The following is a 26,563-nucleotide window of genomic DNA, read 5'->3' on the forward strand; positions in this document are numbered from 1 at the left end:
GAGTGTAACACACCATCTCTCTACACCCCATACCCAATTTGTAGGCCTAATGCAGTGTAGTTTTCTACAACTACTAAACGAGAGTCGGAAGACCGAAGCAATGTGGACGAAACCTGGGGAACACCCCATACCCAATTTGTAGGCCTAATGCAGTGTAGTTTCCAACAACTACTAAACGAGAGCCAGAAGATCGAAGCAATGGAGAGGAAACCTGGGAACACCTTGGAGTGGAACACACCATCTCTCTACACCCCATACCCAATTTGTAGGCCTAATGCAGTGCAGTTTCCAACAACTACTAAACGAGAGCATTAAGATCGAAGCAATGGCGAGGAAACCTGCGGAACACCTTGGAGTGTAACACACCATCTCTCTACACCCCATACCCAATTTGTATGCCTAATGCAGTGTAGTTTCCAACAACTACTAAACGAGAGCCTGAAGATAGAAGCTCAGGAAAGGCAACCTGGAGAACACCTTGGAGTGGAACACACCGTCTCTACACCCCATATCCAATTTGTAGGCCTAATGCAGTGTAGTTTCCAACAACTACTAAACGAGAGCATTAAGATCGAAGCAATGGCGAGGAAACCTGGGGAACACCTTGGAGTGGAACACACCATCTCTCTACACCCCATACCTAATTTGTAGGCCTAATGCAGTGTAGTTTTCTACAACTACTAAACGAGAGTCGGAAGACCGAAGCAATGTGGACGAAACCTGGGGAACACCTTGGAGTGTAACACACCATCTCTCTACACCCCATACCCAATTTGTAGGCCTAATGCAGTGTAGTTTTCTACAACTACTAAACGAGAGTCGGAAGACCGAAGCAATGTGGACGAAACCTGGGGAACACCCCATACCCAATTTGTAGGCCTAATGCAGTGTAGTTTCCAACAACTACTAAACGAGAGCCAGAAGATCGAAGCAATGGAGAGGAAACCTGGGAACACCTTGGAGTGGAACACACCATCTCTCTACACCCTATACCCAATTTGTAGGCCTAATGCAGTGTAGTTTTCTACAACTACTAAACGAGAGTCGGAAGACCGAAGCAATGTGGACGAAACCTGGGGAACACCTTGGAGTGTAACACAACATCTCTCTACACCCCATACCCAATTTGTAGGCCTAATGCAGTGTAGTTTCCAACAACTACTAAACGAGAGCATTAAGATCGAAGCAATGGCGAGGAAACCTGGGGAACACCTTGGAGTGTAACACACCATCTCTCTACACCCCATACCCAATTTGTAGGCCTAATGCAGTGTAGTTTTCGACAACTACTAAACGAGAGTCGGAAGACCGAAGCAATGTGGACGAAACCTGGGGAACGCCTTGGAGTGTAACACACCATCTCTCTACACCCCATACCCAATTTGTAGGCCTAATGCAGTGTAGTTTCCAACAACTACTAAACGAGAGCCTGAAGATAGAAGCTCAGGAAAGGCAACCTGGAGAACACCTTGGAGTGGAACACACCGTCTCTACACCCCATACCCAATTTGTAGGCCTAATGCAGTGTAGTTTTCTACAACTACTAAACGAGAGTCGGAAGACCGAAGCAATGTGGACGAAACCTGGGGAACGCCTTGGAGTGTAACACACCATCTCTCTACACCCCATACCCAATTTGTATGCCTAATGCAGTGTAGTTTCCAACAACTACTAAACGAGAGCCTGAAGATAGAAGCTGAGGAAAGGCAACCTGGAGAACACCTTGGAGTGGAACACACCGTCTCTACACCCCATATCCAATTTGTAGGCCTAATGCAGTGTAGTTTCCAACAACTACTAAACGAGAGCATTAAGATCGAAGCAATGGCGAGGAAACCTGGGGAACACCTTGGAGTGGAACACACCATCTCTCTACACCCCATACCTAATTTGTAGGCCTAATGCAGTGTAGTTTTCTACAACTACTAAACGAGAGCCAGAAGATCGAAGCAATGGAGAGGAAACCTGGGAACACCTTGGAGTGGAACACACCATCTCTCTACACCCCATACCCAATTTGTAGGCCTAATGCAGTGTAGTTTTCTACAACTACTAAACGAGAGTCGGAAGACCGAAGCAATGTGGACGAAACCTGGGGAACACCTTGGAGTGTAACACAACATCTCTCTACACCCCATACCCAATTTGTAGGCCTAATGCAGTGTAGTTTCCAACAACTACTAAACGAGAGCATTAAGATCGAAGCAATGGCGAGGAAACCTGGGGAACACCTTGGAGTGTAACACACCATCTCTCCACACCCCATACCCAATTTGTAGGCCTAATGCAGTGTAGTTTTCTACAACTACTAAACGAGAGTCGGAAGACCGAAGCAATGTGGACGAAACCTGGGGAACGCCTTGGAGTGTAACACACCATCTCTCTACACCCCATACCCAATTTGTAGGCCTAATGCAGTGTAGTTTCCAACAAATACTAAACGAGAGCCTGAAGATAGAAGCTCAGGAAAGGCAACCTGGAGAACACCTTGGAGTGGAACACACCGTCTCTACACCCCATACCCAATTTGTAGGCCTAATGCAGTGTAGTTTTCTACAACTACTAAACGAGAGTCGGAAGACCGAAGCAATGTGGACGAAACCTGGGGAACGCCTTGGAGTGTAACACATCATCTCTCTACACCCCATACCCAATTTGCAGGCCTAATGCAGTGTAGTTTCCAACAACTACTAAATGAGAGCCAGAAGATCGAAGCAATGGAGAGGAAACCTGGGGAACACCTTGGAGTGGAACACACCATCTCTCTACACCACATACCCAATTTGTAGGCCTAATGCAGTGTAGTTTTCTACAACTACTAAACGAGAGTCGGAAGACCGAAGCAATGTGGACGAAACCTGGGGAACACCTTGGAGTGTAACACACCATCTCTCTACACCCCATACCCAATTTGTAGGCCTAATGCAGTGTAGTTTCCAACAACTACTAAACGAGAGCATTAAGATCATAGCAATGGCGAGGAAACCTGGGGAACACCTTGGAGTGGAACACACCATCTCTCTACACCCCATACCCAATTTGTAGGCCTAATGCAGTGTAGTTCCCAACAACTAAACGAGAGCATTAAGATCGTAGCAATGGCGAGGAAACCTGGGGAACACCTTGGAGTGGAACACACCATCTCTCTACACCCCATACCCAATTTGTAGGCCTAATGCAGTGTAGTTTTCAACAGCTACTAAACGAGAGCATTAAGATCGAAGCAATGGCGAGGAAACCTGGGGAACACCTTGGAGTGGAACACACCATCTCTCTACACCCCATACCCAATTTGTAGGCCTAATGCAGTGTAGTTTTCTACAACTACTAAACGAGAGTCGGAAGACCGAAGCAATGTGGACGAAACCTGGGGAACGCCTTGGAGTGTAACACACCATCTCTCTACACCCCATACCCAATTTGCAGGCCTAATGCAGTGTAGTTTCCAACAACTACTAAATGAGAGCCAGAAGATCGAAGCAATGGAGAGGAAACCTGGGGAACACCTTGGAGTGGAACACACCATCTCTCTACACCCCATACCCAATTTGTAGGCCTAATGCAGTGTAGTTTTCTACAACTACTAAACGAGAGTCGGAAGACCGAAGCAATGTGGACGAAACCTGGGGAACACCTTGGAGTGTAACACACCATCTCTCTACACCCCATACCCAATTTGTAGGCCTAAAGCAGTGTAGTTTCCAACAACTACTAAACAAGAGCATTAAGATCGAAGCAATGGCGAGGAAACCTGGGGAACACCTTGGAGTGGAACACACCATCTCTCTCCACCCCATACCCAATTTGTAGGCCTAATGCAGTGTAGTTTCCAACAACTACTAAACGAGAGCATTAAGATCGTAGCAATGGCGAGGAAACCTGGGGAACACCTTGGAGTGGAACACACCATCTCTCTACACCCCATACCCAATTTGTAGGCCTAATGCAGTGTAGTTTTCAACAACTACTAAACGAGAGCATTAAGATCGAAGCAATGGCGAGGAAACCTGGGGAACACCTTGGAGTGGAACCCACCATCTCTCTACACCCCATACCCAATTTGTAGGCCTAATGCAGTGTAGTTTTCTACAACTACTAAACGAGAGTCGGAAGACCGAAGCAATGTGGACGAAACCTGGGGAACGCCTTGGAGTGTAACACACCATCTCTCTACACCCCATACCCAATTTGCAGGCCTAATGCAGTGTAGTTTCCAACAACTACTAAATGAGAGCCAGAAGATCGAAGCAATGGAGAGGAAACCTGGGGAACACCTTGGAGTGTAACACACCATCTCTCCACACCCCATACCCAATTTGTAGGCCTAATGCAGTGTAGTTTCCAACAACTACTAAACGAGAGCATTAAGATCATAGCAATGGCGAGGAAACCTGGGGAACACCTTGGAGTGGAACACACCATCTCTCTACACCCCATACCCAATTTGTAGGCCTAATGCAGTGTAGTTTCCAACAACTAAACGAGAGCATTAAGATCGTAGCAATGGCGAGGAAACCTGGGGAACACCTTGGAGTGGAACACACCATCTCTCTACACCCCATACCCAATTTGTAGGCCTAATGCAGTGTAGTTTTCAACAGCTACTAAACGAGAGCATTAAGATCGAAGCAATGGCGAGGAAACCTGGGGAACACCTTGGAGTGGAACACACCATCTCTCTACACCCCATACCCAATTTGTAGGCCTAATGCAGTGTAGTTTTCTACAACTACTAAATGAGAGCCAGAAGATCGAAGCAATGGAGAGGAAACCTGGGGAACACCTTGGAGTGTAACACACCATCTCTCCACACCCCATACCCAATTTGTAGGCCTAATGCAGTGTAGTTTCCAACAACTACTAAACGAGAGCATTAAGATCGAAGCAATGGCGAGGAAACCTGGGGAACACCTTGGAGTGGAACCCACCATCTCTCTACACCCCATACCCAATTTGTAGGCCTAATGCAGTGTAGTTTTCTACAACTACTAAACGAGAGTCGGAAGACCGAAGCAATGTGGACGAAACCTGGGGAACGCCTTGGAGTGTAACACACCATCTCTCTACACCCCATACCCAATTTGCAGGCCTAATGCAGTGTAGTTTCCAACAACTACTAAATGAGAGCCAGAAGATCGAAGCAATGGAGAGGAAACCTGGGGAACACCTTGGAGTGTAACACACCATCTCTCCACACCCCATACCCAATTTGTAGGCCTAATGCAGTGTAGTTTCCAACAACTACTAAACGAGAGCATTAAGATCATAGCAATGGCGAGGAAACCTGGGGAACACCTTGGAGTGGAACACACCATCTCTCTACACCCCATACCCAATTTGTAGGCCTAATGCAGTGTAGTTTCCAACAACTAAACGAGAGCATTAAGATCGTAGCAATGGCGAGGAAACCTGGGGAACACCTTGGAGTGGAACACACCATCTCTCTACACCCCATACCCAATTTGTAGGCCTAATGCAGTGTAGTTTTCAACAGCTACTAAACGAGAGCATTAAGATCGAAGCAATGGCGAGGAAACCTGGGGAACACCTTGGAGTGGAACACACCATCTCTCTACACCCCATACCCAATTTGTAGGCCTAATGCAGTGTAGTTTTCTACAACTACTAAACGAGAGTCGGAAGACCGAAGCAATGTGGACGAAACCTGGGGAACGCCTTGGAGTGTAACACACCATCTCTCTACACCCCATACCCAATTTGCAGGCCTAATGCAGTGTAGTTTCCAACAACTACTAAATGAGAGCCAGAAGATCGAAGCAATGGAGAGGAAACCTGGGGAACACCTTGGAGTGGAACACACCATCTCTCTACACCCCATACCCAATTTGTAGGCCTAATGCAGTGTAGTTTTCTACAACTACTAAACGAGAGTCGGAAGACCGAAGCAATGTGGACGAAACCTGGGGAACACCTTGGAGTGTAACACACCATCTCTCTACACCCCATACCCAATTTGTAGGCCTAAAGCAGTGTAGTTTCCAACAACTACTAAACAAGAGCATTAAGATCGAAGCAATGGCGAGGAAACCTGGGGAACACCTTGGAGTGGAACACACCATCTCTCTACACCCCATACCCAATTTGTAGGCCTAATGCAGTGTAGTTTCCAACAACTACTAAACGAGAGCATTAAGATCGTAGCAATGGCGAGGAAACCTGGGGAACACCTTGGAGTGGAACACACCATCTCTCTACACCCCATACCCAATTTGTAGGCCTAATGCAGTGTAGTTTTCAACAACTACTAAACGAGAGCATTAAGATCGAAGCAATGGTGAGGAAACCTGGGGAACACCTTGGAGTGGAACACACCATCTCTCTACACCCCATACCCAATTTGTAGGCCTAATGCAGTGTAGTTTTCTACAACTACTAAACGAGAGTCGGAAGACCGAAGCAATGTGGACGAAACCTGGGGAACGCCTTGGAGTGTAACACACCATCTCTCTACACCCCATACCCAATTTGCAGGCCTAATGCAGTGTAGTTTCCAACAACTACTAAATGAGAGCCAGAAGATCGAAGCAATGGAGAGGAAACCTGGGGAACACCTTGGAGTGTAACACACCATCTCTCTACACCCCATACCCAATTTGTAGGCCTAATGCAGTGTAGTTTTCTACAACTACTAAACGAGAGTCGGAAGACCGAAGCAATGTGGACAAAACCTGGGGAACCCCTTGGAGTGTAACACACCATCTCTCTACACCCCATACCCAATTTGTAGGCCTAATGCAGTGTAGTTTCCAACAACTACTAAACGAGAGCCTGAAGATAGAAGCTCAGGAAAGGCAACCTGGAGAACACCTTGGAGTGGAACACACCGTCTCTACACCCCATACCCAATTTGTAGGCCTAATGCAGTGTAGTTTTCTACAACTACTAAACGAGAGTCGGAAGACCGAAGCAATGTGGACGAAACCTGGGGAACGCCTTGGAGTGTAACACACCATCTCTCTACACCCCATACCCAATTTGCCGGCCTAATGCAGTGTAGTTTCCAACAACTACTAAATGAGAGCCAGAAGATCGAAGCAATGGAGAGGAAACCTGGGGAACACCTTGGAGTGGAACACACCATCTCTCTACACCCCATACCCAATTTGTAAGCCTAATGCAGTGTAGTTTTCTACAACTACTAAACGAGAGTCGGAAGACCGAAGCAATGTGGACGAAACCTGGGGAACACCTTGGAGTGTAACACACCATCTCTCTACACCCCATACCCAATTTGTAGGCCTAATTCAGTGTAGTTTCCAACAACTACTAAACAAGAGCATTAAGATCGAAGCAATGGCGAGGAAACCTGGGGAACACCTTGAAGTGGAACACACCATCTCTCTACACCCCATACCCAATTTGTAGGCCTAATGCAGTGTAGTTTCCAACAACTACTAAACGAGAGCATTAAGATCGTAGCAATGGCGAGGAAACCTGGGGAACACCTTGGAGTGGAACACACCATCTCTCTACACCCCATACCCAATTTGTAGGCCTAATGCAGTGTAGTTTCCAACAACTACTAATCGAGAGCATTAAGATCGTAGCAATGGCGAGGAAACCTGGGGAACACCTTGGAGTGGAACACACCATCTCTCTACACCCCATACCCAATTTGTAGGCCTAATGCAGTGTAGTTTTCAACAACTACTAAACGAGAGCATTAAGATCGAAGCAATGGCGAGGAAACCTGGGGAACACCTTGGAGTGGAACACACCATCTCTCTACACCCCATACCCAATTTGTAGGCCTAATAGTAACATAGTAACATAGTAACATAGTTAGTAAGGCCGAAAAAAGACATTTGTCCATCCAGTTCAGCCTATATTCCATCATAATAAATACCCAGATCTACGTCCTTCTACAGAACCTAATAATTGTATGATACAATATTGTTCTGCTCCAGGAAGACATCCAGGCCTCTCTTGAACCCCTCGACTGAGTTCGCCATCACCACCTCCTCAGGCAAGCAATTCCAGATTCTCACTGCCCTAACAGTAAAGAATCCTCTTCTATGTTGGTGGAAAAACCTTCTCTCCTCCAGACGCAAAGAATGCCCCCTTGTGCCCGTCACCTTCCTTGGTATAAACAGATCCTCAGCGAGATATTTGTATTGTCCCCTTATGTACTTATACATGGTTATTAGATCGCCCCTCAGTCGTCTTTTTTCTAGACTAAATAATCCTAATTTCGCTAATCTATCTGGGTATTGTAGTTCTCCCATTCCCTTTATTAATTTTGTTGCCCTCCTTTGTACTCTCTCTAGTTCCATTATATCCTCCCTGAGCACCGGTGCCCAAAACTGGACACAGTACTCCATGTGCGGTCTAACTAGGGATTTGTACAGAGGCAGTATAATGCTCTCATCATGTGTATCCAGACCTCTTTTAATGCACCCCATGATCCTGTTTGCCTTGGCAGCTGCTGCCTGGCACTGGCTGCTCCAGGTAAGTTTATCATTAACTAGGATCCCCAAGTCCTTCTCCCTGTCAGATTTACCCAGTGGTTTCCCGTTCAGTGTGTAATGGTGATATTGATTCCCTCTTCCCATGTGTATAACCTTACATTTATCATTGTTAAACCTCATCTGCCACCTTTCAGCCCAAGTTTCCAACTTATCCAGATCCATCTGTAGCAGAATACTATCTTCTCTTGTATTAACTGCTTTACATAGTTTTGTATCATCTGCAAATATCGATATTTTACTGTGTAAACCTTCTACCAGATCATTAATGAATATGTTGAAGAGAACAGGTCCCAATACTGACCCCTGCGGTACCCCACTGGTCACAGCGACCCAGTTAGAGACTAAACCATTTATAACCACCCTCTGCTTTCTATCACTAAGCCAGTTACTAACCCATTTACACACATTTTCCCCCAGACCAAGCATTCTCATTTTGCAGTGTAATGCAGTGTAGTTTTCTACAACTACTAAACGAGAGTCGGAAGACCGAAGCAATGTGGACGAAACCTGGGGAACGCCTTGGAGTGTAACACACCATCTCTCTACACCCCATACCCAATTTGCAGACCTAATGCAGTGTAGTTTCCAACAACTACTAAATGAGAGCCAGAAGATCGAAGCAATGGAGAGGAAACCTGGGGAACACCTTGGAGTGGAACACACCATCTCTCTACACCCCATACCCAATTTGTAGGCCTAATGCAGTGTAGTTTTCTACAACTACTAAACGAGAGTCGGAAGACCGAAGCAATGTGGACGAAACCTGGGGAACACCTTGGAGCGTAACACACCATCTCTCTACACCCCATACCCAATTTGTAGGCCTAAAGCAGTGTAGTTTCCAACAACTACTAAACAAGAGCATTAAGATCGAAGCAATGGCGAGGAAACCTGGGGAACACCTTGGAGTGGAACACACCATCTCTCTACACCCCATACCCAATTTGTAGGCCTAATGCAGTGTAGTTTCCAACAACTACTAAACGAGAGCATTAAGATCGTAGCAATGGCGAGGAAACCTGGGGAACACCTTGGAGTGGAACACACCATCTCTCTACACCCCATACCCAATTTGTAGGCCTAATGCAGTGTAGTTTCCAACAACTACTAAACGAGAGCATTAAGATCGAAGCAATAGCGAGGAAACCTGGGGAACACCTTGGAGTGGAACACACCATCTCTCTACACCCCATACCCAATTTGTAGGCCTAATGCAGTGTAGTTTTCAACAACTACTAAACGAGAGCATTAAGATCGAAGCAATGGCGAGGAAACCTGGGGAACACCTTGGAGTGGAACACACCATCTCTCTACACCCCATACCCAATTTGTAGGCCTAATGCAGTGTAGTTTCCAACAACTACTAAACGAGAGCATTAAGATCGAAGCAATGGCGAGGAAACCTGGGGAACACCTTGGAGTGTAACACACCATCTCTCTACACCCCATACCCAATTTGTAGGCCTAATGCAGTGTAGTTTTCTACAACTACTAAACGAGAGTCGGAAGACCGAAGCAATGTGGACGAAACCTGGGGCACACCTTGGGGCGGCAGACACCGTTAGTAGGCCCTACCAAAGTTGTACCTCCAATGCAGTTTTAAAATTCCTAGAGGCTGAAAACAAGACTATTGACGCTCAGCTTTTTTAAAAGGAACACAGCTGAATTGAGTGGCGCAGACAGACACAGGTAGTAGGCCTTAAACCAAAAATGTGGCTCACTGCAGCTTAAAAAAGGTTACAGGGGTACACAGGCAGCATTGCTCTGGGCAGTGGAGGACAATTTCAATAGTGGACCGCAGACAGACTTTGTACGCCTACTATTAAAAAAAGGATGCTCTATGCAATAAAAAATAGGTTCCAGGGGTACACGGGCAGCAGTGGTCTGGTCAGTGTAGGAGTAGTAGAAGGAACGGGCCGCAGACAGGCTTTGAAGGCCTAACATAAAAAAATATTGGACTGTAGGCACTTTAACATTGGTTCCAGGGGTACACGGGCAGCAGTAGACTGGTCAGTGTAGTAGTAGTAGAATGAACGGGCCGCAGACAGGCTTCGAAGGCCTAACATAAAAAAATGGGCTGGCTGTAGGCAATTTAAAATTGGTTCCAGGGGTACACGGGCAGCAGTGGTCTGGTCAGTGGAGGCCTAGTGGAAGGAGGGACCGCAGACAGGCTTCGAAGGCCTAACATAATAAAATGGGCTGGCTGTAGGCAATTTATGATTGTTTCCAGGGGTACATGGGCAGCAGTAGACAGGTCAGTGGAGGCCTAGTGGAAGGAGGTACCGCAGACAGGCTTCGAAGGCCTAACATAATAAAATTGGACAGGCTGTAGGCACTTTATAATTGGTTCCAGGAGTACACGGGCAGCAGTAGACAGGTGAGTGTAGTAGTAGTTGAAAGAACGGGCCGCAGACAGGCTCCAAAGGCCTAACATAATAAAATGGGCTGGCTGTAGGCAATTTAAAATTGGTTCTAGGGGTACACGGGCAGCAGTAGACAGGTCAGTGGAGGCCTAGTGGAAGGAGGGACCGCAGACAGGCTTCGAAGGCCTAACATAATAAAATTGGACATGCTGTAGGCACTTTATAATTGGTTCCAGTGGTACACAGGCAGCAGTAGACAGGTCAGTGGAGGCCTAGTGGAAGGAGGGACCGCAGACAGGCTTCGAAGGCCTAACATAATAAAATGGGCTGGCTGTAGGCAATTTAAAATTGGTTCCAGGGGTAGACGGGCAGCAGTGGTCTGGTCAGCGGAGGCCGATTGTAATGAGTGTCTGCCAGTTAGTAGTCCAAAACAATAAATAAATGTGAATGTCTCGCATTAAAACAAAACGAAAACACTAAAGGGTGCAATCATTAGGTTCAGGGGTGGGACCCTCTGCGTAGTTTCAGACCTACTAATTTAGCGCAAAGTATTTACTGTGGTAAATAGAGGACACTGCCCCTGACTATGTTAAGTACCATCATACATGTCAACACAATGGTATTGTCAGTGGCAGGAATGGAAGGATGTCAGCGCATAGACTAAACATTGGTGGAAGTGTGAGGGATAACTGTGGAAGTGGTGGAGCAATGTTTGACCTGGGGTTGGGTGAACTCTCTTGTGGCCGGCGGTACAGGCCCAGGGCCCCTCATGTTACAACAGTGTGTCTGACGTTGGGTGCGCACCACCACCGCCAGAGACACGTTATTGTACTATGAGGGACCCAGTGGCAGTGCCGTCGACCAAAAGCGGGCACACCCACCTCTTCAGACAAACAGCACTCTCACGGGTGCTTGCGCCAAGTCGCGATACCACGGCCCCGTGTGGGGAGTTTGGCCATTTAGGGAGGTGTAAACATGTCGTATGCTGGACAATCAGCTGCAGCAAATTAGACATTCGAAAAGTAATTCACAGTAGTCCACAGGCAAGAGCTTTTCATAGGAAAGCTAGGTGTCTGCCGGGCAAGGTGGGGCAAAAGAATTCGAAATCCAGTTGTGGTTCATTTTAATGAATGTTAGATCATCAACATTTTGTGTAGCCAGATGAGTCCTTTTTTCGGTTAATATTGAACCTGCAGCACTGAATACTCTTTCTGATAGGACACTAGCTGCCGGGCAAGCAAGCTCCTGCAATGCATATTCTGCCAATTCTGGCCAGGTGTCTAATTTTGATGCCCAGTAATCAAATGGGAATGACGGTTGAGGGAGAATTACGATAAGGGATGAAAAATAGTTAGTAACCATACTGGACAAATGTTGTCTCCTGTCACTTTCAATTGATGCAGCAGTACCTGTCCTGTCTGTGGTCATAGCAAAATCACTCCACAACCTGGTCAGAAAACCCCTCTGTCCAACGCCACTTCTGATGTGTGCACCCCTAACACTCCTGGTCTGCTGCCCCCTGGAGCTCGTGTGAGAACGATCACGTGCGCTGTGTGCTGGGAATGCCTGAAGCAAACGGTCAACAAGAGTTGATTGTTTGGTTGCTAATATTAGTTCCAAGTTCTCATGTGGCATAATATTTTGCAATTTGCCTTTATAGCGTGGAGCAAGGAGGCAGGCCAACCAGTAATCGTCATTGTTCATCATTTTAGTAATGCGTGTGTCCCTTTTGAGGATACGTAAGGCATAATCCGCCATGTGGGCCAAAGTTCCAGTTGTCAAATCTGCAGTTGTACTTGGTTGAGGGGCAGTTTCAGGCAAATCTACGTCACTTGTGTCCCTCAAAAAACCAGAACCCGGCCTTGCCACGCAACCAATTTCCAGTGCCCCCGGGAAAGCTTCCTCATTAAAAATATACTCATCCCCATCATCCTCCTCGTCCTCCACCTCCTCTTCGCCCGCTACCTCGTCCTGTACACTGCCCTGACCAGACAAAGGCTGACTGTCATCAAGGCTTTCCTCTTCCTCTGGTGCAGACACCTGATCCTTTATGTGCATCAAACTTTGCATCAGCAGACACATTAGGGGGATGCTCATGCTTATTATGGCGTTGTCTGCACTAACCAGCCGTGTGCATTCCTCAAAACACTGAAGGACTTGACACATGTCTTGTATCTTCGACCACTGCACACCTGACAACTCCATGTCTGCCATCCTACTGCCTGCCCGTGTATGTGTATCCTCCCACAAAAACATAACAGCCCGCATCTGTTGGCACAGTCTCTGAAGCATGTGCAGTGTTGAGTTCCACCTTGTTGCAACGTCGATGATTAGGCGATGCTGGGGAAGTTTCAAAGACCGCTGATAGGTCTGCATACGGCTGGAGTGTACAGGCGAACGTCGGATATGTGAGCAAAGTCCACGCACTTTGAGGAGCAGGTCGGAGAACCCAGGATAAGTTTTCAATAAGCACTGCACCACCAGGTTTAAGGTGTGAGCCAGGCAAGGAATGTGTTTCAGTTGGGAAAGGGAGATGGTAGCCATGAAATTCCTTCCGTTATCACTCACTACCTTGCCTGCCTCAAGATCTACTGTGCCCAGCCACGACTGCGTTTTTTCTTGTTGCAAGAACTCGGACAGAACTTCCGCGGTGTGTCTGTTGTCGCCCAAACACTTCATAGCCAATACAGCCTGCTGACGCTTGCCGGTAGCTGGCCCATAATGGGACAGCTGGTGTGCAACAGTGTCAGCTGCCGATGGAGTGGTTGGCCGACTGCGGTCTGTGGAAGAGCTGTCGCTTCTGCAGGAGGACGAGGAGGAGGAGGAGGGGGTGCGAACGCCTACAGCCAACTGTTTCCTAGACCGTGGGCTAGGCACAACTGTCCCGAAATTGATGTCCCCTGTGAACCCTGCATCCACCACATTCACCCAGTGTGCCGTGATGGACACGTAACGTCCCTGGCCATGCCTACTGGTCCATGCATCTGTAGTCAGGTGCACCTTTGTACTCACAGATTGCCTGAGTGCATGGACGATGCGCTGTTTAACATGCTGGTGCAGGGCTGGGATGGCTTTTCTGGAAAAAAGTGTCGACTGGGTAGCTCGTAGCGTGGTTCAGCGTACTCCATCAGGGCTTTGAAAGCTTTGCTTTCAACTAACCGGTAGGGCATCATCTCTAACGAGATAAGTCTAGCTATGTGGGCGTTAAAACCCTGTGTACGCGGATGCGAGGATAAGTACTGCCTTTTTCTAACCAGAGTCTCATGTAGGGTGAGCTGGACTGGAGAGCTGGAGATCGTGGAACTTGCGGGTGTGCCGGTGGACATGGCAGACTAAGAGACGGTTGGAGACGGTATTGTTTCCGCCGGTGCCCTAGATGCAATATTTCCTCCTACAAAACTGGTGATTCCCTGACCCTGACTGCTTTTGGCTGGCAAAGAAACCTGCACAGATACTGCCGGTGGTGCGGAAAATGGTGGCCTTACAGTGACGGAAGGGATGTTGCGTTGCTGACTAGCTTCATTTACCGAGGGTGCTACAACCTTAAGGGACGTTTGGTAGTTAGTCCAGGCTTGAAAATGCATGTTGGTTAAATGTCTATGCATGCAACTTGTATTGAGACTTTTCAGATTCTGACCTCTGCTTAAGCTAGTTGAACATTTTTGACAGATGACTTTGTGCTGATCAATTGGATGTTGTTTAAAAAAATGCCAGACTGCACTCTTCCTAGCATCTGATCCCTTTTCAGGGATTGCAGACTGAGCTTTAACCAGATGGCCACGCTGTCCTCCAACAGGTTTTGGCTTTGACACACGTTTTGGGCCAGATACGGGCCCGGCAGATGGAACCTGTTGCGATGTTGATGCCTGCTGCGGCCCCTCCTCCACCTCCGCTTCTCAACTACTGCCACCTGCACCCTGTTCCCCCAATGGCTGCCAATCGGGGTCAACAACTGGGTCATCTATTACCTCCTCTTCTAGCTCGTGTGCAACTTCGTCTGTGTCACCGTGTCGGTCGGTGGTATAGCGTTCGTGACGGGGCAACGAAGTCTCATCAGGGTCTGATTGTGGATCAGTACCCTGAGAGGGCAATGTTGTGGTCTGAGTCAAAGGACCAGCATAGTAGTCTGGCTGTGGCTGTGCATCAGTGCACTCCATGTCAGAATCTACTTGTAATGGGCATGGCCTGTTAAGTGTTTCACTTTCTAAGCCAGATACGGTATGTGTAAAGAGCTCCATGGAGTAACCCGTTGTGTCGCCTGCTGCATCCTTCTCTCTTGTTGTTGTTTTTGCTGAAGAGGACAAGGAAGCGACTTGTCCCTGACCGTGAACATCCACAAGCGACGCGCTGCTTTTACATTTACCAGTTTCAGAAGAGGAGTCAAAAGAGCTAGAGGCTGAGTCTGCAAGGTAAGCCAAAACTACTTGCTGTTGCTGCTCCGGCTTTAAAAGCGGTTTTCCTACTCCCAGAAAAGAGAGCGTTCGAGGCCTTGTGTAGCCAGACGACGAACCTGGCTCTACAGCTCCAGACTTAGGTGGAATATTTTTTTTCCCACGACCACCTGATGCTCCACTACCACTACCATCATTACCAACTGACAATGAACGCCCACGGCCACGACCTCTTGCACCAGACTTCCTCATTGTTTTAAAAACTTAACCAAAGTAACTTTATTTGTTGCTGTCAAACAACTTACACGGTGACCTATAACTTCAGTATAATTTCAATACCCCTTTACAGGTTGGTGAGACCACAAGGAAAATCAGGCACAATGTTACACACTCTGTTTTCTGTGGCACCAAATCACAGAGATGCCACACACGCAGGACTGTCACTCAAGCACAAATGTCAATATTAATCTCCCACCTATTTTTTTTTTTTTTCAGGGAGACTTTAGAAACAAAATAAAATAAAATAATTTTTTCAGGAAGAATTTAGAAACCAAATAAAATAAAATGATTTTTTCAGGGACAATTTAGAAACCAAATAAAAAAAAAAAAAGGCTTTCTATGGCCCACTGAGTGAGAGATGGCACACACAGGAGTCAGGAGTGGCACACAAGCCCATAGACCAATATTTTTCTCCCACTGATTGATGTACTGATTTTTTCAGGTAGATTTTGGAACCCAAATCAAGCAAAAAAATTAATAGGCTTTCTATGGCCCACAATTTGAGAGAGAGAGAGAGATGGCACACCCAGGAGTCAAGACTGGCACACAAGCAGAAAGGGCAATATTAATCTCCCACTGTTTTATTTTTTTTTTTCAGGGAGACTTTAGAAACAAAATAAAATAAAATGATTTTTTCAGGAAAAATTTAGAAACCAAATAAAATAAAATGATTTTTCAGGGACAATTTAGAAACCAAATAAAAAAAAAAAGGCTTTCTATGGCCCACTGAGTGAGAGATGGCACACACAGGAGTCAGGAGTGGCACACAAGCCCAGAGACCAATGTTTTTCTCCCACTGATTGATGTACTGATTTTTTCAGGTAGATTTTGGAACCCAAATCAAGCAAAAAAATAAATAGGCTTTCTATGGCCCACAATTTGAGAGAGAGAGAGAGATGGCACACCCAGGAGTCAAGACTGGCACACAAGCAGAAAGAGAAATATTAATCTCCCACTGTTTTATTTATTTTATTTTTTTTCAGGGAGACATTAGAAACAAAATAAAATAAAATGATTTTTTCAGGAAGAATTTAGAAACCAAATAAAATAAAATGATTTTTTCAAGGACAATTTAGAAACCAAATAATAAAAAAAAGGCTTTCTATGCCCCACTGAGTGAGAGATGGCACACACAGGAGTCAGGAGTGGCACACAAGCCCAGAGGCCAATATTTTTCTCCCACTGATTGATGTAGTGATTTTTTCAGGTAGGATTTAGAACCCAAATCAAGCAAAAAAATAAATAGGCTTTCTATGGCCCACTGAGTGAGAGATGGCACACACAGGAGTCAGGAGTGGCACACAAGCCCTGAGGCCAATATTTTTCTCCCACTGATTGATGTAGTGATTTTTTCAGGTAGATTTTAGAACCCAAATCAAGCAAAAAAATAAATAGGCTTTCTATGGCCCACTGAGTGAGAGATGGCACACACAGGAGTCAGGAGTGGCACACAAGCCCAGAGGCCAATATTTTTCTCCCACTGATTGATGTATTGATTTTTTCAGGTAGGATTTAGAACCCAAATCAAGCAAAAAAATAAATAGGCTTTCTATGGCCCACTGAGTGAGAGATGGCACACACAGGAGTCAGGAGTGGCACACAAGCCCAGAGGCCAATATTTTTCTCCCACTGATTGATTTATTGATTTTTTTCAGGTAGGATTTAGAACCCAAATCAAGCAAAAAAATAAATAGGCTTTCTATGGCCCACTGAGTGAGAGATGGCACACACAGGAGTCAGGAGTGGCACACAAGCCCTGAGGCCAATATTTTTCTCCCACTGATTGATGTAGTGATTTTTTCAGGTAGATTTTAGAACCCAAATCAAGCAAAAAAATAAATAGGCTTTCTATGGCCCACTGAGTGAGAGATGGCACACACAGGAGTCAGGAGTGGCACACAAGCCCTGAGGCCAATATTTTTCTCCCACTGATTGATGTAGTGATTTTTTCAGGTAGATTTTAGAACCCAAATCAAGCAAAAAAATAAATAGGCTTTCTATGGCCCACTGAGTGAGAGATGGCACACACAGGAGTCAGGAGTGGCACACAAGCCCTGAGGCCAATATTTTTCTCCCACTGATTGATGTAGTGATTTTTTCAGGTAGATTTTAGAACCCAAATCAAGCAAAAAAATAAATAGGCTTTCTATGGCCCACTGAGTGAGAGATGGCACACACAGGGATGGCACTCTAGCAGAAATGCCAATCTTAATCTCCCACAAAAAAAAAAAAAAAACAGGGACTGTCCTACAATTACTATCTCCCTGCAGTAATCTCAGCCAGGTATGGCAGGCAGCAATAATGAGTGGACTGATGCACAAATTAAATAAAAAGTGTGGACAAACAAAAAAGATAGCTGTGCAGAACGGAAGGAACAACAGGATTTGTGCTTTGAAAAAAGCAGTTGGTTTGCACAGCGGCGTACACACAGCAATGCAGCTATCAGGGAGCCTTCTAGGGCAGCCCAATGAGCTACAGCGCTGAGAAAAAAAAAAAGTAGCTTCCACTGTCCCTGCACACCGAAGGTGGTGTTGGACAGTGGAAATCGCTACAGCACAAGCGGTTTGGTGGTTAATGGACCCTGCCTAACGCTATCCCTGCTTCTCACGAAGCGGCAGCAACCTCTCCCTAAGCTCAGATCAGCAGCAGTAAGATGGCGGTCGGCGGGAACGCCCCTTTATAGCCCCTGTGACGCCGCAGACAGCAAGCCAATCACTGCAATGCCCTTCTCTAAGATGGTGGGGACCAGGACCTATGTCATCACGCTGCCCACACTCTGCGTTCACCTTCATTGGCTGAGAAATGGCGCTTTTCGCGTCATTGAAACGCGACTTTGGCGCGAAAGTCGCGTACCGCATGGCCGACCCCGCACAGGGGTCGGATCGGGTTTCATGAAACCCGACTTTGCCAAAAGTCGGCGACTTTTGAAAATGAATGACCCGTTTCGCTCAACCCTAGTAGAGATGGCTCCTGTCCTGGGCTCTCTGACTGCCTGGGCAATTTGGCAGTTAGTGAAGACAGATGGGTGCTCTTCAGTGCTCTGTGCCTGAGAGGATGTGGCACTAATTGAAGTCAATGCGTTAGCTGCCATCCATCCGACAACGGCTTCAATTTGTTTGTCTCGCAGCAGCGGGGTACGGCGATCTCCTACAAAGCTGCGCATGAAGGACTGTTCCCTGCTAAAACTGGGGGATGATGAGTCACCGGTGCCCGCAGCAGGCACAGAATCCCCACATCCTCTCCCTGTTCCACCTCCACGCCCACGACCACGTGCCTTACTCCCTGCCTTCTTCATCTTCGTAGACTGATAAAGATAGGCATAAAAGTACTAAGGGCTTAGTGTGCTTATTCCTGAACAGCTGCTAACAGGTATAAGAAACACTAATTTTATAAAGCGTGGACTAGACTTTAATATGAGCTAATGTGGCCTACACAACTGTAAAATGGAGTGTTTGGTGAACTTTATTAACTTTTTGTTTTTTTCGCAGAACAGACTACAGAGTGAGCTGCACTCACACAGAGACCATGCAGACAGCCGTGAACGGCGCTGCAAGGTCAAAAAAGCTCCTCTATGTACTCCTATATAGTGTTTTTCCACAATCTAGCAGGATACGGATGGAAACCTACTAATAGGATAAATTTGAAAATATGTGCAGCAGGCAGCACTAATTGAAAAAAGGACAATGGAACAGTATGAGGCAGTGATGCACCCTGAGCTGACTATAATCATCTGTGGCGGCAAACAAGACTACAGAGTGAGCTGCACTCACACAGACACCTTGCAGACAGCCTTGAACAGCGCTGCAAGGCAAAAACAAGGTTCTCACACAGCGGTTGCTAAATTAGCCTGGGTAAAGCACAATGAAGCAAATCGCTATCTCAAAACTGGCCCTCATTCAGAACACAGCATCCTGTCCCTAACTGAATTCACAGCAGAGTGAACCCAAAATGGCGGCGGCGACTTTTACAGTGCATCATGACATCATTTCAGCAGCCAATCACAGATATGCCAGTAGTTACATGCCTAACATGCAGAACAGGATGTGCCCACACTTCTAATGATTCCTCATTGGCTGAATTAAATGAAACTGGCTCTTTGCATTATGGAAACTTCCGATTCCGGTATCCGATATTGCAAAAGTATCGGAACTCGGTATCGGAATTCCGATACCGCAAATATCGGCCAATACCCGATATTTGCAGTATCGGAATGCTCAACACTAGTGTCTAGTCAATGGAAAAATATGAATAGGTCTTTCAAAACTAACAGTCTCTGATTCTTATTTCAATTCCAGTCCCAAATCAATAAAGTTAGCTGCAGACCCTCAGTCAAAAGAAAGGCAACACTGAAAATCCCTGATTTTTTAATTATAGGACCACATTATGCAGTACTTTATAAGAGGAGAAAAAAGGTACCTGGAAGTCAAAGCTACCTCCTCAAAAATCACTCAGATCTAGGCATTTCCCGAAGGCTTGCTTGCTTGAGAGCGACTTGGACAATCATTTAGAAAGTGTCCAGCAAGATCACAATATAGATTCCAAGATTGTACCGACTTCTCTTAACAGTATGAGAACTGGCAGCTACAACTTCCATGTGCTCCACCTTAATTAAGCAGACATGCTCAGGAGGAGAATAAAAGGTACCTTGCTGCTTACCATGTCTCTCACAAATTCTGCAGTTCATTTCTATTCCCTGAGTCATGGCCTCCATCAGAGATCAAGAGGGAACCTGAATAGGCAGAGCATCTCTAAGAGCTTTGAAAAGGACCCTATGGAATTAACACCTGAGGGTTGCATCTTTGTACTGAGCCTCAGCGGACCATTGCCAGATTTTGGTGCAGATTCCCTGTGTAGCGTTCATACTCTTAGCCTCAATGACCTGGATTCTGTCGGGTTCACTATAATCGGTCAATAAAAGCATTAAAAATTTATCAAGAAGGACTTCCACTGGTTTGGGAGAAACCAACTGCATGTCTAAGCAGTCCAACATTGCAGTCACTGCTGGCAGAGATGAGCTGTAGGAAACTTTGATCAAGCTAGAAACTTGACTCTGCAACTGGCACAATGATTATTCAAGGCTCTGGTGATCTTTAGCCACGTCCTGAGTCACTTGAGTCTGATTCGCCACCTGATCACAAAGTGAACAAATGGGATCAGTACTGGAGAAGGGAAAAAAATGTACATGGTCAGTCATAATGTGACACTGGCAAGTCATTTCTCATGGATAAGCCATGAGACAGGGCAGTCAAAGTCCATGGTCAAATACCAATAGTTTACATCAAAGGCAAAGGGCAAGGACAAACAAATACTCACATGCAACATCGGAGGTCACGCAACAGAAATCAGAGCACATCACATGCAAAACAGCAAAGACAAATGAATAGTTAAAGGAAATTCCAAGGTAAGTCAACAGAAAGAGTACATCACAGGAAAAGGGGCAAAGACAAAGGAATAGTCAAAGGCAATGTCTGAGGTCAGGCAAAACACAGAGCACAAGGAACACACACCACTGAATTAAGCTATGACTGGCAATGGTCTGATCAGTTCCAGTTAGCTAAATAGCCAGGCAATTAACCCTCCGTCACATACAACTGATCTGACAGGCGCTTCTCTTTTACTTTCATTTCTCCTTCCTCACCAGATTGTGAGGAAACCCCCTCCCTCCAGGTAGTCTCCTGTCTCTTGAAGGTCTGTGAAACCTGATATCACAGTTGGATGGGGAGAGGATATAGCTGCACAGATCTCTCAGGCTCATTGTATGTGAATATGTCACATTCAGTAAGGTTGGTATTTTATGTTTTTATTCGTCACAATAGTTTATTTAGCTTGTTTTATGAATGTATAGCACAAAATGTGAGGATATTTCATAGAAATAAGGGAGATTTTATAAAAGAAAGTGTGCTGCTCAGGCATATACAGTAGTTCCCTAACATATTCCTTCTCTTGCTTCAGATTATCTGCTGAAATGGAGAGGAAAATGTACAATTTATCCAAACAACTTGATGTTGAGGAAGTAACAAACATGCTGTTAGATGATAGAGACCTCACACTGAATGAGGATTTAGGAGAGGAAAGTGAGATTGATTCTCATGATGAGGTGGAAGAATGTGTCCTGGATTCTGAAACAGAGCAAGATGGTGACAGTGGTGAGGATGAAGAAGTTGGATCATATTATATTGGAAAAGATAAAAATACTAAATGGAACAAGAAGCCATTCCAGAAAAAACGTAGGGAACCTTTAAACATTATTACTCACCTTCCTGCAGTAATAGGAACTGCACGTAATGCAAAAACTGCAGTTGAATGCTGGAACAGTATATTTACAGATGACATTCTGGACTCTATTGTCACATATACCAACCAATATATAGACATTATAAAGGACAAGTACATCTGCAACAGAACCATAAAGCCCACAGATGAAATAGAACTGCGTGCTTTTTTTGGATTACTGTACCTTGCAGGAGCTTATAGGGCAAATAGACAAAGTTTGGAGGAACTTTGGGGTAAAGATGGGGATGGAGTTGAAAAATTTAGCCTTGTTATGTCCATAAACAGATTCAAGATTCTAATTCGTTGCCTTCGTTTTGACGACAGAACTACCTGAACCGAACGCAAAACACATGACCGACTTGCTCCAATTCGTGATATATTTCAAAGATTTGTTGTAAACTGTAAACAAAGTTATTACCCTGGAGAGAATCTCACTATTGACGAAATGCTCCCTGGTTTTCGTGGTAGATGTGCCTTTCGTCAATATATTCCATCAAAGCCAAACAAATATGGAATAAAAATTTATGCCCTTGTTGATGCCAGTAAGACCTACACTTACAACCTGGAAGTTTATGCAGGAAAACAACCAGAAGGTCCTTACTGTGTGAGCAACAAACCCACTGATGTTGTAAAAAGACTGGCTGAACCCTTATTTGGATCGGGTCGCAATATTACAGCTGACAATTGGTTTACAAGTTGTGATCTGATTGATTATCTGAAAATTCAGAAGCTGTCATATGTGGGAACTGTAAGAAAAAACAAAAGGGAATTGCCGCCACAGTTTGTAAGTGTGAAAGAGAGACAACAGTACAGCAGTATGTTTGCATTCCATAATGGAAAGGCTTTAGTTTCCTATGTACCACATGCCAAAAAAATCGTACTTCTTCTATCAACACTTCATGATGATGCTGCCATCGATCCTGGGACTGGGGCAGAAAAAAAACGGAGATAATTACATTTTACAATGCCACCAAAGGGGGTGTGGATACAGCAGATCAGATGTGCTCCACTTTCAACGTCAGCAGAAACATCAAACGCTGGCCAATGGTCATATTTTTTGCTATGTTGAATTTGGGTGCTATAAATTCACCAGTAATTTATCTTGAAAACAAGCTTGAACCACTCCGTAGACGATTGTATCTGAAAAAATTGGCCCATGAACTAGTACTTGGAGAGCTACGCAGGAGAAGCGTGAAAACAATCGGTATCCCCTCTCGCCTTCAAGTTCAGCTCAAAAGGTTCCGCCCAGAAGATGATGGTGAAAAGTCACCATCTGCACCACCTCACAAAAGAAGGAGATGCACCACCTGCCAAACAGAAAGCGGAACCAGAAGGCTTTCAAATTATGAATGTCTCAAATGTCATAAAGCAATTTGCCTGACACATGCAAAAATGGTGTGTAATTCTTGCTATTTGCTCTGCAAGTGTGACTTTTCTGGGGAAACCTCAGCATCTACTTCTGATTGAATATGTTTTTAATAGTACTTAAGGTACCTTAAAATTAAGTTTGTGTTCAAAAATTTTCTTTGTACATTTTTTTGAGAGAGTCGAACTGGGGACTATTTGGCGGGAGTTTTGAAAAGTTTGTATTTCATAGTTATTAGTTTTATGTTAAGTAAATGTTTTTTTTTGCAACTGATTATGTGTAGTCTCTTTTATTACATCCCTATGAAGGTCACTGATCACTTTTAGAGCACTGAAATTGCAAACATTAGATATTATAGGTATTTTTCCAGCAGGCACCTGACAGGCACATTGTATGTGAACTCGTTAGTCGGAATATTGTATGTGACGGAGGGTTAATCAAAAAGGGTGAGGCCTGCAGGAACCTCAGCAGGCTCAGATTTATTGGCCTGCTGAATAATCCTTAATCTGCATGGAGATAGTGCGACACACTCCACCTGGACCCGTGGAAGCGCATTTTGCGTGAAACGGCCGTAGTCCTTCTCCTCTCCCCCGCACCCAATCCTCTTTCCTGCCGCCTCTCCGCATAATGTCTCACATCGCTTTAAGCGAATAAAGGACACTATCTTCAGCAAGAATCTGGTGAGTGCTGCATCTTTTGTTATTTAACACTCCAGCCTTTGATTGGGCAGCCGAGCCATCCTAGTTGTTATGGAACTGCAACACAGAACTAGGACAGAAGGGTGAAAACTGTCCCTGCACTAAGACTAGGCTGATACCCTACGATGGAGTGGGCGACCCATTCCTTGCGAATAAACCCACCGACGATCCTAGGCTAATCTCAAGCGAAGACCTTTTTTAGGGGGAAGGAGTTCCCTAAAAGATCTAAGGACTGGGTATAAAACAGGTCACCTCCTAGTAGAAAATACATAGAAGGCTGCAGAAATAAACTGAAAACAGAAACAAAAGATAGCAGAACCAGAGCTCCCAGAACTGCACAATATCAAACACAGAAAGCTTTCAAAGAACCTAGCCAGAACTCTAGCGGATTTACACTGTTGTCCAGCAAGGAATGGGAGGCAGGTGCAGGTTAATAAAGAGTGATACAATCACCTGACCCAAGACAAACCCAGCACCAGAGGGAAAAGACCAGCAGCCAGAAAACCACAAGAAAATGGCAGATAGTCACAAACTAAACAGATTCTAACAGTACCTCCCCTTTAACGAGGATCCAGTGACGCTGCTACCATTAGGCGATTTGAGCTCTTTGGCTCAGGCGGCAGAAGAGAGGGGGTGGCAGATTCTGTAGTACCCGCCCCTATGGGCCCCCAGCCAGGAGTGGACATACCGCCAATGCCACTGCTCTGGGGCCAAGAGGTGGAGGGTGGCCCCTGCAGGCAGGCCCGGTATCATGTAGCATCGGGCCCCTGTCACTTGCTCCTGTAATCCTGCCAACACCCTCAGCTGGGGAGAGAGTGGCGCGGAAAGTGCAGGACTTCAAAAGGGGGCGTGTCATACAGGGAGAGACGCTGACCAATGAACGCTTTTCTCACCAGACTGAGGAGAGCGCTCACTGGCTGCTGTCTCTGTCCTCCTGCATGGCGAGTCCTTGGTGACTGGTGAGTACTCCCTCCCTTACAGTACAGTCAGGGGCCCAGCCACACAGCACACAGGAACAGCAGTGGAGGAAGAGCAGGACTTACATTGTGTCTTCTTCCTCCACTGCTCTGTTCCCAGCAGGCTGCAGCATCTATACTATATGTATTATACTATATGGAGAACTAGGGGGAGTGTAAAATGCAAGATATTCTTTACTGTTAGGGCAGTGAGAATCTGGAATTGCTTGCCTGAGGAGGTGGTGATGGCGAACTCAGTCGAGGGGTTCAAGAGAGGCCTGGATGTCTTCCTGGAGCAGAACAATATTGTATCATACAATTATTAGGTTCTGTAGAAGGACGTAGATCTGGGGATTTATTATGATGGAATATAGGCTGAACTGGATGGACAAATGTCTTTTTTCGGCCTTACTAACTATGTTACTATGTTACTATATTCATCAAGTGATTGTATTGGTTATGCCTGAACAAAAATTATTGTTCTCATCAGCACATCGCCCAGTGAAAACTGGAGATATGCTGCTGCTAAGATGATGCTGTATGAGGACAGATTGATCTATTGATTATTCTGAGCCCATCATTATTCCTCAGCCGATGTAAAGAGGCCAGGAAACAAGCGGCAAATTACTTCAATATTGTTAATCACACTGGTTTAGTGGCCTGAAATCGGCGCATGTAACTACAACCAAAATATTTCTGTGTGATGGTGCAATTTGTTAGCATTTGGGGCCCCATTTTAAACTTTTGCCTAGGGCCCCACTTTGCCTAAAACCGGCCCTGCCTAGGGCAGAGGGGGCCCTAGGCAGCTGCCTAGTCTGCCTGCCCCTAACGCCGACCCTGCTAACAGGACCAATGTGACATCACAATCATGTGATCAGTTACATGGTCTGGATTTAAATGGCTGGCCTTGAGAGGCAATCTGTGTATTGTTTTTGGAAAGAATCCAAAGCGGTGGCTCCATGTGGAGTTGACACAAGGGTCTGAGGGCGAACCCCTCAGACATATGGACTTTGTTATACATTATCTTTTTGTTTTCCCGTTATGCCAGAAAGGCTCTGTTTACTTTGCTGAACCCTGCAGTGGTTTATGCTGGTTCACAATAAACCAGTATGTGATTTACCACAAGAAGATTGTCTGTGTCTACCTTGGGAAGCAGCTGAGTGAGTCAACCCCTCATAGGGTAAAGACCAAGTTTTTCTTACCACAATATCTTATGTTCTCAGGTCCTGTTTTCTCTTTCATCCAGGCTGCTGCAGAGACAAACAAAATATTTAGAAAAAAAAAAAGCTACAAAGATATCCAAAATCACATTCAACTTCTATTAGTTGTTTCAGAAATATTACCTGACTTCCAAATGTCCAAATGAGCATACAAGACATCTCCACACAATGGGGACCTGTCTCTAAAGCCATCTTCACTTAATGCACATAAGTCTCTTCCAGTTAAGTCTTGGAAGCTGCGACCTACTTGAGGAAGTCTATACTGGTGCTCTGTCCATAGTATCCACTTCTGAACATTACCCGAAGACCATTCCATTGGGTCTAATTTAAAGAGAAAAGTGATTAGGCTGTACAGATCTATATTCATTACAATCAATTTGAGTATAGCCAGTCCAATGTGTTAATTGTGCACATGCTGCAAGATTAAAAGTCATTCTGTGCTGACAGATTCCCTTTAAAGTCTCCCTGGATCATGCTGCAAAAACTTGTATTTGTATTTGTATTTTTTGCACTAGCCAAATGATTTCT

The 26,563-nt window shown here is 45.5% G+C and overlaps 1 protein-coding gene across 8 annotated transcripts in view; it reads right to left on the minus strand.

The window, feature by feature from the left end:
* Positions 1-26,563, minus strand: part of SPDEF (SAM pointed domain containing ETS transcription factor) — a 1,047,406-nt gene that overhangs the window by 607,621 nt on the left and 413,222 nt on the right. For all 8 annotated transcript variants that reach the window (XM_069756552.1, XM_069756555.1, XM_069756553.1 and 5 more), the window contains exons 3-4: positions 26,159-26,356; positions 26,018-26,065 (exon numbers count right to left, since the gene is read on the minus strand). In XM_069756552.1, coding sequence (XP_069612653.1) covers positions 26,018-26,065; positions 26,159-26,356 — 246 coding nt within the window. The remainder of the gene's footprint in view (positions 1-26,017; positions 26,066-26,158; positions 26,357-26,563) is intronic.

Source organism: Ranitomeya imitator, chromosome 3 (genome assembly GCF_032444005.1).
Source record: "Ranitomeya imitator isolate aRanImi1 chromosome 3, aRanImi1.pri, whole genome shotgun sequence".
NCBI classification, from domain to species: domain Eukaryota; kingdom Metazoa; phylum Chordata; class Amphibia; order Anura; family Dendrobatidae; genus Ranitomeya; species Ranitomeya imitator.